Source organism: Sceloporus undulatus, chromosome 1, assembly GCF_019175285.1.
Source record: "Sceloporus undulatus isolate JIND9_A2432 ecotype Alabama chromosome 1, SceUnd_v1.1, whole genome shotgun sequence".
Classification (NCBI taxonomy): domain Eukaryota; kingdom Metazoa; phylum Chordata; class Lepidosauria; order Squamata; family Phrynosomatidae; genus Sceloporus; species Sceloporus undulatus.
The window spans coordinates 350,098,870-350,114,543 of record NC_056522.1 but is presented as its reverse complement, the minus strand read 5'-3'; the positions used below and the strand labels follow the sequence as shown (position 1 = coordinate 350,114,543).

General features: G+C 39.2%; 1 protein-coding gene across 6 annotated transcripts in view; it reads left to right on the top strand.

The window, feature by feature from the left end:
- Positions 1 to 15,674, top strand: part of PTPN21 (protein tyrosine phosphatase non-receptor type 21) — a 99,322-nt gene that overhangs the window by 36,153 nt on the left and 47,495 nt on the right. For all 6 annotated transcript variants that reach the window (XM_042445075.1, XM_042445065.1, XM_042445100.1 and 3 more), the window contains exons 3-4: positions 10,792 to 10,961; positions 11,218 to 11,315. In XM_042445075.1, the coding sequence (XP_042301009.1) occupies positions 10,792 to 10,961; positions 11,218 to 11,315 (268 nt within the window). The remainder of the gene's footprint in view (positions 1 to 10,791; positions 10,962 to 11,217; positions 11,316 to 15,674) is intronic.

Genomic DNA, 15,674 nt, shown 5'->3' with positions numbered 1-15,674 from the left:
TGAGATAATACATCATAATCGTAATATTGGTCTCCTTTATGGATAATCACGTGTCTGGCTGACTGAATTGAAAGCTTCTTGTAGATGCTGAGGGGTTTCTTTCTTGGCTTCTGTTGCTAATCCTCCTGTTCCATCTGACTGCATGGGTCAGTCGGTCAGCTAGCCCCCAGCAGCTGGTGTTTTGGATTACAATGATCAAGTAATTTGTTATGAGCTTTCAGCTGTCTTGGTTGTATGAAAATTCCTTGACCATATTGGGGAGCACATCATATTCTGTTTCAGGGGATGACTTTGAAAGGTACTGATAATTTAACTATCTTGGGTTACATGTGTAATCAGTCACAATTTATTGGGGTTCAGTGGAATGATTAGTAATATTGATATCAACATGAGAAAGTAGGTGAGTTAGCCAGCTAGTCAGACACATATACTGTTTCATGATGTATATGAGAGAGACTAAAAATGGATACCTTGTGAATGTTGCTTATCTTCAATAGACTTCTGCAAACACCGTTCTTTGTTAAATAGCTTGGGGTAGCCAAACGACATGGGTAGTTTGAAAGGGTTATAGCAACATGGATTAATTGGTTAGTTGATTGACTTTTAAACCACCTAATAACAAAAATATAAAATACAGGCACCATGAGTAAAGACAACACATAGGAGTGTATGACATGAACCAGATCAGGAGTTTATCCTGTGAATATCCCGGAAAAAATTGCATAATTGTGCAAAACAATTTCATATGACATCACACAAAACCTGCCATTAAAGTGTACATCTTTTTAATTTCAGGATTTCAGCAACAATGCATTTCCAATATCACTTTATTTGCACAATTGCATGTGAAAATCATTCACACAATTACTCACCATTTTCGCTTTATTTGTGGGATGCTTTAAATGCACTTGAATGCTGAAATTAGACCCAGTGTGATAAACTCCATGGGGGGGGGGGATTCATTCTTATCCTGCCTTTCCCGAAAAAAACTGGGAATCAAAGTGACTTACATAAATTAAAACAAATACAAAGTACATACAAGGAAATAAAGAAAAACATGTTGTATGTTAATGTTAAAATGCAATTAAATTGTCCGTAAAATTAAAACCATTTAAAACAAATCCATTAAAAAAAGCAAAAGATTAAAAAAAACCCAACTAAATGGGACTCTATTAAAAGCCCTTGCAGTCATTTCCTAGCAGTCTGTCAGACGAGAATAACTTTCATTTACCCAAAAGACAGAAAACAATCTTCCTTAGGGAAGACGCTCCAAAGCTCTGGAGCAACCACTAAGAAGGGCCTTTCCAATGTTCTTACCACATGTGCATGTAAACGTGGTGGGATTAAGAGAATAGTTTTCCCAGATCTTAGAGCCTGGACCACATATAGGAAGATATGGTCCTTCACATAGTCTGGACCTGAGCCATAGAGGGATTTAAGGGTTATAACCAGGACTATGTATTGTGCTTGGAAGTGGACCAGATGCCAGTGGAGCTATAGTAATAAAGGAATTGCCAGTAGTTTAGCTGCCCCTCTTTGGACTATTTGAAATTTTGGACTATTTTTCAAAGGCAGTAGTACAATTTAGAGCGCAGATGGGATGCAACTAAAGCCTGCAATCACCACTGGGCACAGGCTACATTTCTATTTCCTGATCTACCTTCAACTGACCAGCAGCACCACTGTTTTTTCTGGATTAAGCTTCAGTTTGTTTTTGTGATCCATTTCATTCAACTGTCACCAGTTTAGAATAGAAATGGTTGAAAAGGAGAAATTGGAAGTTGGATGTCATCAGCATACTGGTGACACAAGATTCCCCCAAATCTGCCATCACTTTTATGCATATGTTAAATTGCATGGTGAAAAAATAGAACCCTGTGGGACTTTACAGGCCAGTGGTCAACAGGTTGACCAAGAATCTCCCATCATCATCTCTTGGGCTCTCCATCCTGGTGAGGCAGCCAAAAACTGTAACATGGTCAACGATATCAAAAGCCATTGAGAGATCATGGAGAACCAACAGGGATATACTCTCCAAGCCCAGTTCCTAGTGCATCAAGGCAACCAAAGCCCATTGATGCCACTATTGCCCCTATTTTGTTGCCAGGCTGACACTTGGCTATTTACCCAAGTATTTAACACTTAGTGAGATTATAACTTGGTTTCTGATTTGCTAGATTGTGAGTTTTATTTTGTTTGAGTTAAATTATTTTAAATTGTTTCAACTGTTTATGTTTAAATTATTTAAGCTTAGTTTTGTTTTTTTAAAGTGACTTCAGTGAGTGAACCCTACCCTGAATTCTGCTGATAAGGAGTAGCTTAGAAATATATTAATAAATAAAATAAAATGTATGTTAACACTATGCAAGATGGAGAAGTCATGTAATACTAAGCATTTACTGGGTGCATTTTCAGAACCTTAAAGTTATATTTTCTCTTGTTAATCTTGGCTCATGTGAATCCTCATTTTTCCTTACTGCTCACTTTTCCCCATTAACTTTTAATGACTGGATATATTTTGCATAAATCCAGAGTTGAACATGAACCCTTCAAAAAAGCTTTAGATACACCATAAGTGTAGAAAAAACTGCTATTTCTTGGACACATAACAAAGAAAGCAATTAGCTGTAACATAATTGTGCAGAAAATCTGCAGTCTGTTTCTAACTCCCATTGATTTACTGCCCGGAGGTTGAATGATGAGTAAGTTGCGAAAATAAACAAACCTTACAACAGTGTTAATCTTGGAAGCTTAACATATTTCAAGAATTATGTCATGTCGTTTCTGTAGAGTTGGGTAGTCTCTTCTGCTACTGACAGCAGATTGCTTTCTCAGTGATTAAAAAGCGATTCTGTTTTAGTCCATTCAGCATCAGGGTTATGGCATGCCTGAATGCCACCAAGAGCTTATGAAGCTAAAATACACACTTGCGGCCATGGGTGTAAACAGGAGATTCTGTATTTTTATCCAGATTCAACTGGGAACTCCTCCCATGTCTGAAACTCTTGAACCTCCTTGTGCATCTGAATTGTGTGTTTGCTTGTTCCCTTTTAAATTTTGTGTCAATGTAAAGCCAAGACAATAAATGAGATTGTACTGTACCTTTTAGATTTGTGCCCATTTTACAGAGATAATAACATGTATGTTTAGTAGCACACACAATTTCAACCACACTGCCATTGTGGCTAACATGGTTTACAGAATTATGTGATGGGAGTGGCCCTTACCCATTACTACCCCATGCCTTCTTCCCTTGTATGCCTGACAATTCCCTATGGATTAATTTTTATTTACTAACTCAGTACTCTATAAATGATGAAATGACTAATTTTTGATGTCAGCATGAAACAATTAGAACTATTCATTCAAACTTGAACAGGCCTCAGTGACTAGTTTAAATCATTGCATAGACCTAAAAGATTACTGGTAGCCCACATTTGTTACTATAACTGGCAAGCCAGCTAAATGCATTAGCACCTGGGCAGACAGAGATTACCTGCAGTGACAAGAGTGTTATGTAATAAGCATTATCAGAATGCCATGCAGAATCTAGATCCAGTAACTCCCTAACTGTATGTTGTAACTGAGAATTAATTAGTTACAAGATTTTATAAACCCCATGTCCCTGCCAACAAACAGGGTGTGCAGTACATAAATACTTGATCCACTGCACTGGCCTGATTTCCTTCAAATCAACTGATGCTGAGGGTGGGCCAGAGGTCAGAGCTGGAAAAGATGCAGCAAAAGGTAACCAAAATTATTAAAAGGTTGGACTAGTTACCCTATTGGGAATAGTTACAAATTGGGGGTTCTTTTATTTAGAAAAAAGTGAGTGAGGAGGAATATAAGAATAGTGGATGTAAGAACAGTAGGAAAAAACACCTCTCTCTTCAGGGGAAAGGGAGTAATCATTTACGGGATTTGTGTCTGCTTTTTATGTGCAAAAAGCATGCATCTCCATCCTGGAAGGTGCCTTGAACACTTATGGTTGATGTGGCCATTTTACACATTGTGTAGGTATACTGCATCTTGCTGTCTGTCCGTTTTGTTTTGTTTTGTTTTTGGTCCCCTGTTCCTTTGTGCTGGCTGCTGCTGCTAAACTTTGGCAGGATAGCAGTGAACAAGACTTTTCCTTGAAAGTAAGGCATGTGGGGAGCATGCGCCTTTTTAAAAAAAATGTTGTATTTTGAAAGCTATCTAGGTTGTGATTGTGCTTAATAAGAAGCTGCATGCTTCTCGTGTATTGGCTCGTGTGCCTTGTTTTCAAAGAAAACTATGTATTTGCCACCATCACTCAACTTTAGCAGTGTTTGAGTTCATCACTTGTGGTTTGGAAGGATCCAATGTGTCCCACACCAAGAAGGTAGCTGCCCGTGCTTTAGTCTGAACATGTGGACAGTTCAAATGTTTGGCATGTATTTTTGGGAAAGGACAGACCATTTGACAGACTTTCTTTACATACTACTTGATGGTTTTAGAGTACTATGGCTAGAGAAAACATATCTAGGGGTAGCTGTGTTGACCATATAGCAAATCCAATAACATTCAAACAATGATACCTTTATGGGGCCAACAAAATGCACAATTACTATGTTGCAAGCTTTCAAAGTCACACTGGCTTCTTCATCAGGCAAATAGAAGGGAAAAATTGAAGATGTTAGTCATAGGCCTGCATTTTCTGTTTCTGGCCTTAGTTCAGATGGTAGGGAGGGCTATCTGCAGGCTGGCACCTCCCCCTTTGGCCATTCAGTCACTGGTAGATTTTCAGTGTCAAGGAAATTTAGTGTCCATTTGCAATTCAAAGATGATGTTTCCCTAGAATTCAGCATGTCTCCTTCCTTTGTGAAGCCACAGGCTCCTGTTTCAGTAGAGAACACTGAATTTCTCAATAAGTCTTCATGTTTTGCATCAGGAAAACTTGAGGTGGTGTCATTAAGCATGCCAATCAGTCCCAATATTAGAAAAAAAAGGCTTTACCTTTGTTGGAAGCAGACACCTCACATGGCAAAGTTGCAGTGCACTGGCTCTTTCTCTAAGATTCCCATGTGATGGCTAAAATGCAGTATCTTGAAATCCCAAAAACCTTTAGGGATAGCCATGTTGGCCATGCAGCAAATCCAATAACATGCAAACAATGATACCAGTGTGACTTCGAAAGCTTGCAGCATGTAATTGTGTATTTTGGTTGTTCCAATAAAGGTGTCATTGTTTGGATGTTAGAGAAAACATAATCCATTCCAGAATTCTTGTTATTTAAAAAAGCATAAGAGAACAGTGCAAATACAAAATGAAACAGATGGTTGGAAACTCTGTATTTTTAGATTCATAGGGACAAGCTGGGTGAGAAAGGAAAGATCCAAATCAGTGGGTTGGAGACCTTACTGTTTATACCTATGTATAAGTCTAGACATTTTAGTCAAAAAATTGACCTCATAAATTGTCAAGGGTCAATGTAAGTACTGTACTTTAACTCTTATTTTAAAAGGAACCATGCCCTGGTGAAAAGCAAGAACATAATCTGTCCTGGATACATTGATGCCCCTCTATTCTCGCATTCAGCCAGCCTTTAGGATGAGCACAAACAGTTGTGTCTGCTGGAATTTTTTAAGTTGTTTGACATTATTTTCCCTGCTTTATCCTTTAGATCCTTTGTAACATACCCCTACATTTTACCCTTGACTTATCTACAGGTCATATCAAAATCCATAGTTGGCCCCCAAACATACCCTTGACTTATGCATGAGGTTGACTTATAGTTGAGTATATACGGTATTTGTTTATTGATTTGTTAAACTATTTACATACTGCCCACTGGGGAAGGGGGTCTTGGAGCAAGACTCATGATTGTTATGCACCTTCAAGTCAACTTAGACTTATGACAACCCTATATCATCAAGATTTCTTTGCAAGATTTATTCAGAGAGGTTTGCTATTACTGTTCTACAGCACCTGGTATTCCCCAGCAGACTTCTATCCAAGTGCTGATCAGGCCTGATGCTGCTTAGCTTTCAAGATCAGACTGGGTCAGGTGCTTTCAGGGTGCCTACAGGGTACTTAGATACAGACAGTATGAAGAACAGAGAACTGTCAGAAACTGATCTAAACCCTCAGGAAGGTAATGTATTTAGTATGTAGTTTTGCCCACGGTAGTGCTATGGAGAAGAGTGAATGGGAATCATATCCTTTTGACTTTTTCGTGTTGGATTACAGGAGGTGATGGGACCTCATCCCCTATGGATTTGAGGGAGATGCTTCTGGTGTATCTTTCTCTCTCCTAGACAGTGATGTGGGGAATTTCTGGTTATAAATAGGTTCTCTTACAAGACATAAATTTAAGGCAGTAGTGTTTGCTTTAGCATGTTAAAAATTGACAGAAGGGAATGCATGGTGTGTGTGCCTATTTGGGAGGGATTGCATGCAGAAAATCCAGGTTCAATCCCTGGCATTTCCAATTTGAAAAATATAGGTGATAGGTGAAATTTCTCTGAGAGTCCCAAAATATTTTATAGACCATAGACATGTCATTGGACAGATCAGTAATCTTTTCTGATAAAAGACAGCTTCCCTTGTTTTTAACTTTGTAGGTACTGCAGCTGATTTTCAGCTAAGAATAAAAATAATTCATGAACATTATTTTCAGCACCAGACAAATATATATTTTTAGTTACCTATTTTAATCTGTGCAAATGTTAATGTGGTGTTACAGTTTTATTATAGAAATCTTATGTTGCTGTTAACTGTTAACAAGTTGACTTCAACTTATGGAGACCCCAAGAAGGAGAGACCTTCAAGTAACCTTGGGCTGAAACAGAAGGCCAAAAAGGGGTGGCTTGGAGCCACCCCTTTTAGGCTGGATTGGGGCCATGGCAAACAGACACCCAAACACCACATCCCCAAGCTGGATAGAAGCTGGCATGCGTGTAATTGTCACTGCGGCTTTTGTCCGGCTTAGGAGAGTGGCAAATCTAAACGCCACGCCCCCAAGACAGCATGAAACTACCTTAACCGAGCTGTCTGTTCCAGCCCCTTATAACTAATATCCCTGCTTAGGCCTTGCAGATTCAGGGCCATGGTTTCTTTGATTAAGTCTATCCATCTAGATTATGGTTTTCCTCTTTTCCTACTGCCTTCTACCCTACCACACATTATTGTTTTTCCCAGTGAATTATGTCTTTTTATGATGTGTCCAAAATATGACACTCAGTTTAGTCATCTTGCTTTTTGGGGAGAGTTCAGGCTTGATTTGCTCTGTGGACCATTCACATTCTTCTTGTCCCTACCACGGATTTGAGCATCCACGGATGGCCATGCCCCATTATCCCTAATGGTGGTGTGTGCTCATGGCTGTGGCAGCATAGCCACACACACTGTACACTGCCATTAAAAACATGGGACTTGTGGTACAACAGATTTTGACATCCACAGAGGAAGTCTGGAACAAAACTGCTGTCAATATGAAGGGCTGACTGTATTTGGGTTTTTTTTTTTTTTTTTTTTTTCTTTTTGGCAATCCAGGGTATCCTCACAACTCTCTTCCAGCATCAAAATTCAAATGAATTGGTTTTCTTTCTATCCTCTTTCTTCACTGTCTAGTTTTTAAAGCCATACATAGTAACTGGGTATTCTATAGCATGGGACCATCCTTTCTTTAGTATTCGGTGATATATTTTTACACATAAAGATCTTGTCTGGTTCCTTCATCGCTGACTTTCCAAATCCTAGTTTCTACTTATTTCTTGACTGCAGTCTTTGCTAATGCCTGATCCAAGGTATGGAAAATCTTATTTCAATGTCATCCTTGTCACCTTTTAAATTATGTATATGGTCTGTAGTAATTATTTTTGTTTCCTTAACATTCATCTGTAAACCTTCTTTTGCACTTTCTTCCTTGACTTGCTTTAGAAATTATTCTAAGTCTTTGCTGTTTTCTGCTAGTGATAGGGTGTCTTCTGCATATCTTTAATTGTTGATGTTCCTTCCTCTAATTTTCATTCCTCCTTCTTCCGTAGATAATCCTGCTTTACATATCATATGTTCAGCATACAAGTTAAACAGATAGGGCGATAAAATGCAACCTTGCCTGTAACGGTTGTTGTTAACTGCTCTTGAGTCAACGTCAACTCATGGCAATTCTGTGAATGAGACATCTCCAAGAACCTATCCTCCACTGTTCTGCTCAGGTACCGCAGGATCAAGCCTATGGCCTCTCTGATTGAGTCTAACCATCTGGTGTTTGGTCTTCCTCTCTTCTACTGCCTTCCACCTTTGTTAGCATCATTGCCCTTTCTAACGAGTAATGCCTTCTTATGATGTGGCCAAAGCACGACAGCCTCAGTTTAGTCATCCTGGCTTCTAAGGAGAGTTTGGGCTTGATCCCAAGTTGAAGTCAACTTGTTAACAATTAACAACAACATAAAATTTCTATAATAAAACTGTAATACCACATTAACATTTGCACAGATTAAAATAGGACCCATTTGTTTGTCTTTTTGGCCATCCACAGTATCCTTAGCACTCTTTCCCAGCACAACATCTCAAATGAGGTTTTCTTTCTATCAGCTTTCTTCACAGTCCAGCTCTGACATCAAACATGGTAATAGGGAATATGTCTGCTTGGACAATTTTAAGTTTAGTGTTCAGTTGTATGTCTTTGCACTTTAGAATCTTAGCTAGGTCTTTCATGGCTGCCCTTCTTATTCCTAGTGTTCTTCTGATTTCTTGAGTGCAGTCAAGAAACCATTCCATTCCTAACAGTGGCTTCCTGTCTTGAATACATAGAATCATAGAATCATAGAATTGGAAGAGACCGCACGGGCCATGCAGGATAGAAATCAGGACAATCAAATGTTGTGGCACACTCATTTCTTTAAGAGCAATTCATTATCCTTTGTAAGCTATACAGTCTCTAAAATACAAAATATTTTTAAAAAATTATTTAGTATATTCTGTTACCCACCCTGTGTTTGCTATGTGGTCCCTAGTGCTGGTTCCTTTCCTGAACCCAGCTTGGACATCTGGCATTTCTCTCTCCTTATGTGGTAAGAGTCTTTGTTGTATAATTTTGAGCATCACTTTGCTTGCATGTAAAGTTAATGCAGTGTTCTGTAATTGCTGCAATTCCTGGTGTCCCTTTTCTTGGAAACTGGGATGTATACTGAGCATTTCCAATCTTTGGGCCATTGTTATGTTTTCCATATTTGTTGACAGTATTTAGTTAAAACTAAAGTGGATTCTGTCTCTATAGCTTGGAATAGCCTTATTGGTATGCTGTCTGTTGCCTGGTAACTTATTTATCTGAATTGTTTCGAATGTGGTTTCTACTTTGCTCTTTAAAATAGGAGTTGGTTTTCATTTGGTTTTTCATGTGAATCTGCCATCCTTTCATTTTTTTAATATAGTTCTTCAGTGTATTGTTTCCATTGTTTTTTTGTGGTAGGCCCTCTGTATCCGCAGACTTGCCACCCACGGATCCCAGCATCCATGGATAGCAAGGCTCTGTGTGTGTGGGGGGGGCAGCGGAAGAGGAAAGAGGCGGAGGAGATGGGGGGAGGTGGCAGCAGCAGGGGAAAGAGGAGGAGAGGAAGGAGGCAGTGGCGGAAGGGAAGAGGAGATAGTGGTGAGAGTGGTGAGGCAGGTTTCATGTGGATGGGGTCACAACGTGCCATTGTCCCCAGTGGTAGCTTGGCTGTGTACCCATGCCACCATTGAGGACAGTGGGACGAGCATTTGCAGATTTTGGTATCTGTGGGGGGATTCAAAATGGATTCCCTACGGATACTGAGGGACTACTGTATTGCTTCCTGGTCATTTAAAGTATCCCCTTTCTGATCGTAGAGCATCCCCACTCTTGGTATAAATTTCCCTTTGATTGCTTGGATCCTTTTGAGGAGGTCTCTTGTCCTTCATTTTTGTTGTCAGCTTCTGTTTTGCTGCATTGATGGTTATAGTAGTTTTTCTTAGCCCTGCATATAAACAGTTGGACAATTGCATTGCGAGTTTTTGTTCTATTTCTTTCTCCTTTAACTTTTACTATTATTCTGTTGTACACCACTCTAAAATACAAATAAAGGTGAAGAGTAGTATTTAAAATATAGGTGGATACATACAAGAAGATAAGGACATGTTCAGAGGTGTAGAGCAGTTAATATTGGAACCAGTTACCTAGAAGAATGGTGAGTCAGCATAAGGAGAAGAGACATTTCATGTATCATACGATTTCCTCTCTATTACAAAGGTTTGTGTGTTCATTTGATTTTTTTCTTTAATCTTTAAAAGTAATCCCTAATATGGTTCTCACAATGGTCATACATGTAGGGTGGTGCTGAATAAATAAAAGCATAAATTGTAGAGCCTCTGTAAATTCTGATTTCTTTGGTTCCTGTGGAAGCTGAAAAACAGGATGACTTTACAATAGGAGATTATCACACAGAGAAGGCAAGCATTCTCCTCCTGTTGTTAACCCATGTTAATTGTGTGATGGGGAGGAAGATTATCACACCCCCTCACACTTCTCCCATTCTTCTCCCATCTGTCAAGAGTAATGGACCTGTCATTCGGTATTAACGGGAGTTTCCATTAATACCAAATGAAGGGCCCATTACTATTTATGGATGGAAGAAGAACGGGATAAGCATGCGGGAGTCTGATAATCCCCCCCCCAATCATGTGATTAATATGGTTTAACAATGGGAGACTCCAATGTATGCAAATCTTTTCCACTGTGAAATTTGCCTGGTTTTGTTTCTGAATATCCACCATGTCTCCTTTCCCCTTTTTGTTTTCTCCTTTTAGATCACCTATTTTAGCCTTTGGTATTTCAACAAGCAGAACCAGCGCCGGTGGATAGATCTGGACAAGCCACTGAAAAAACAACTGGATAAATATGCATTGGAGCCAACTGTATTCTTTGGGGTGGTTTTTTATGTGCCTTCTGTCTCACAGCTTCAGCAGGAGATTACCAGGTGAGTCCTGTGAAAATGCATGACATTTATACTCTGTGCGAGGTAGGGAGAGTATTTCAATGTACAAAGAGCTTTATACTGTTCTATCAATGATTTTTTTAACCTTTCTGAATTTGTTTGTAGTCTAGATTGTTGGATAGCAGGGGAGTAATACACACACACACACACTTTTATATTTATTCATAGATTTCAGAATGTTCATAGTTGTTATGAATCAGCAGTGATGGAAAAACAAACACATGTTCTCCTTTCATAGATACCAGTATTATCTTCAACTGAAGAAAGATATCTTAGAAGGAAACATTCCTTGCACATTTGAGCAAGCAATTCATCTGGCCGGCTTAGCTGTTCAAGGTAACTTAATGCAGTTCCAATCACATATAGGTGATTTTAAAGTGGGAAACTTGTGTATTTGGTTGAATGAATACTTTAGTTTTACCCTTAATCTGTACCTGGACTGCTGAGATTCTGTTCCACAAAACTGATTGTTGCACTTCTTCTTAAACCAATGAGAACAAGAAGAATATAAGATAAGAAGAGCTGGATTGCACAAAAAGTTTAACTAATCCTGTGTCCTGCTTCGCACAGTAGGGGCTTTACCGCACAAGCCCCATTCTCACAGCAATCATGTTAGTAAAAGAAAAAAGAAAATAAAGGAACATACCACTTTCAAAGCATCCATTACTTAACCTCTTAATCACACAATTGGGGCTGCTGCATTCTCTTTCTTACTCTCCTTTTACCCAGCCTCCCTGCCTTATGCCCTACCCAGCATGCCTTTCAGCTTTTCTAAAATGTAAATATATAAACTCCTATTCTGGAGTTCTGCTACTATGAGTTACTGCAAGTGAAGTTAAAAAAACAACAGAAAAAAACAATACAGTACATCAAAACAATACAGTACATGAAAGAATACATGTAACAATACAATACATGAAAACAGTTCATTATCAATGGTTTTTTGTGGGTTTTTCGGGTTATGTGGCCATGTTCTAGAAGATTTTCTTCCTGACATCAAACTATAAAACAGAATTCTTGTTGATAGCAAACACATACAAGAAAAATATATAAGAGCAAAACAGCAAGATATGTGTGTAATAGAATGTAGAACATCGTCTTTGTATGAAACTTTATATGATTAGAGTTGTAAATAACACAAAATTAGAGCATGCCAGAGAATAATTGGAGGTTATGATGTTTAAGGAAAAATTGGTTTTATTTAAATGAGATACTATAAAGAAGTTTATGCAAAGAGAAGAGCTGTCTTTGTTTGCTTTCAATATGTATTACATTTTATTTAGATAATAAAATAAAAAATAAAAGAAATTGAAAGAAAGAAAGAAAGAAAGAAAGAAAGAAAGAAAGAAAATAGGGGGGTGGGGAATCTCAGAGGAACCAGGCTGCTTGGGGAATAGTGAGGGGGAAGGAGGACAGGGGGAGAAGGGGATACTGACACCATGTGACTGTCAATTGCACAGTCACCCTATCAGTGATGTTTCACACCTGGGGAGTTGCACAATTGCAAAATCATTGACAGGTTTCCCCTGTCAATAAAAAGGGCCGGGTTGGGGACAGAGCAGCTACAGGTTGGAGGCATCATCATGCAATAAGTATCACCATAGCTGCTTTTTTGTGGTGTAATCATGGTTTAAAAGCCATGTGTAGTAATCTCTTAGGTGCTCAGATGTTTGTGTGAAGTCAACAAGAAGGACATGAGGGGAATAGCACTCTGTCATGGTTTCCCTCCAGCAATTCTGCTTCTGAACCTGGGCCTAGTTATGTCTATTAGCCTTATTTTTCATTCATTGCTATGGTTTACCTCCAGACAATGGTGTCATTCAGGTGGTTCACACTGGTTACTAAGAACTGGTTGTTAAAATTGTTAAAAATCATGGAGGTTAAAAATAATGTTTTTGGATAGCATAATGCTAACTGAATTTAAGGTTTGACTAAGCCTGGTATTTGCTTGTCCAAAATTACTATTTTACCATGCTTTTTTGCCCTGGGCCATTTTAGGCTCCAAATAGGCTTATATAAAAAAATGCCCCCGGAAGGCATATAGGACATTTTGTGGCAAACATATTTTTGCAGGGGGTGCAACTCTTCAAGGTCACGTGGGGTACTAATGGGACCTATTGGCCTCTCACAATTGCCTTCTCCTGCTTCACTGTCTTTCTTTGCAGTACCCGTTACAGATTTACTTTGTTATTTCCATAAAATGCAACATAACATGCGTTATATACATGATACAATTATATACATGCCACACCTCCTTTTTGTCCCTGATTTTTTTCTGTGCCCCCTCCCCTACCCTTGGCCTTCACATCTCTAGTTTGGGGTTATCCATTGGATGTAGGCCCTTAGCTTTCTTTTTCTATAAAATATGAATATCACTTTTGACCTAAGAGTGCCCTTGGTGTACTTTGTGCTCATTAACATTGTGACCATTACTAACTTTGCGGCTGACATACAGCCCCTAAGGGGCGGCATGTAGCCCCTCTTCGTTAGCTGGATCGGGGCTGCAGCAACCTCACACTGCGACCTCAATCCGGCCTTTGGAAGGTGCCATATCTGCGGTGATGTGGCTGTATGGTACCCCTTTGATGCAGCGCTCTGTCTGGAGTGGCACGGAGTCAGGGACGCTGTGCCCCTACTCCATCCACAGGCTGACCTTTTGGGTCAGTCTGTATAGGGCCTTTCTCTCTGTAGTTGTATGTCTGTATTACAAAAAAAATTAATTAAAAAACAAAACAAAATAAGACCATAGTCAATGCCAAATAAATATCACAGCCCCCTCCTATAATTTCTTGTTTTAAAACTATATCTGAATAGTAGACCTGCATGACCTCTGTACTTAATTACTGAAGTGCTTTTCTACTTCAGAAGAATGAAATATATTTACTGGAAACATGGGGTTTCTTTGTGCCACTTTGAGCCATTAGAACCCAACTGCCTCTTGATTAATACAGGAAACTGCTTGTGGCAAAAATGTTTTCCAGGGAACAAAAGTTCAAACCTTGTCACTCAAAAGTATGAGTGCTTCAGAGAGTAATGGCAAAATGACTCCTCGCACTGTTGAAAATTGCTGTTATTTTCTGAAATGCCTTTGAATGGTGCACTTGTTCTCCCTTGGTATGTTTGGCATGTTGAAAGGTAGTATACTTTAATACCTTGGAATTATGTTTTCATTCCTGCAATCTTCAGATTTTCCTCCATGCCATTTTTACTGAATTTATGTGTGGACTCTGTTTAATGAACCAAAACAGTAACGTTGCTATGCATAATAAGCTATTTCTCTTGTTTTTCTTGGACAATAGCAATATTATTACAGAAACCCCAATCAAGAACTAAATTATATAATGCAAGCTGCTATTTCTTCTTTTTTTAAATTTAAATCTGTTTTCATTTTTCCTGTTAACAGTTTCCCCTCCTTTTTTGAGAATATAAGAGCCCTGCTGGATTAGATGAAACACCAGCATTCTGTTCCCACAGTGGCCAATCAGATGCTTTTCGGAAGATCACAAACAATAGAATTTTAATGGGACTCTTGTTGTTGTTGTAAGCTGCCTTCAAGTTGACTTTAACTCATGCTGACCCCATGGATGAGACATTTCCAAGAGTCCGTGTCCTCCACTGCTCTTCGCATTTCCTGCAGACTCATGGCTCTGTCCTCCCTAATTGAGTCTAGCCATCTAGTGTGTGGTCTTCTCTTTCTTCTCCCCTCAACCTATCCTAGTATTATTGTCTTTTCTAATGAGCCATCTCGGTCTCCAGGGTTTGACCATTCGTTTCTCTTTCTGGCTGTCCACGGTATCCTTAGCCCTTTTCTCCAATACCACATCTCAAATGAGTTGATTTACTTTTTGGGATAGTTCCCACTACGATAAGCTCCAAATCCTGATTCGAGGTACATGCCCCTACTTCTCACTAGAAATTGATTCTGATCCTCATTAGATTGGATTCCAGAAGAATAGTTTCTTTATTTTACTTTATTTATTTAAAGAAATAAATGATCCTTGCGGAATAGCGGTCTATAATAAAACTTATTATTATTATTATTATTATTATTATTATTATTATTGTGGAACAAATGCAAAAAACTCAGGGTTTTTGGGCAGCAGTTACTTTGAGGTTCTTTTGAGAAAAATCAGTTCTGACGTGATTCCTAACAGTGGGAACGTCAGATCAGAATCGATTCTTTCTGAAGGGAGGGACGAATGATGAAGGGGTGATGTTTTGACAGATCCACCATTCCCCCCCCCCGTGCTGTCTGTGTACTTGTGTGTGTGTGTTTTTTTTAATTGATAGAATACACAGTTATTTTATTTTGTAACTACTTGCAAGGCAAGTAGTTGCAAAATCCATCAATCGAAAATTCTCTGCATATATTTTTAAAAAAACATCGCCTTCCTCCTCCTTCCTCCTCCTCCTCCCCAGTGCCTTCATTATTTCGTCGCTTGGCTTCCTCACTTGCTTCCCCCGTGCCTTCCTTCATTTCCTGCTTGGCTTCTCTGGTGCCTTTCTTCCTTCCTTCCCTGCTTGGCTTCCCTGGTGCCTTCCTTCCTTCCCCACTTGGCTTTCCTGGTGCCTTCCTTCCTTCCTCGCTTGCCTTCCTCAGTGCCTTTGTTCCTTCCCCGCTTGGCTTTCCTGGTGCCTTCCTTCCTTCCTCGCTTGCCTTCCTCAGTGCCTTTGTTCCTTCCCCGCTTGGCTTTC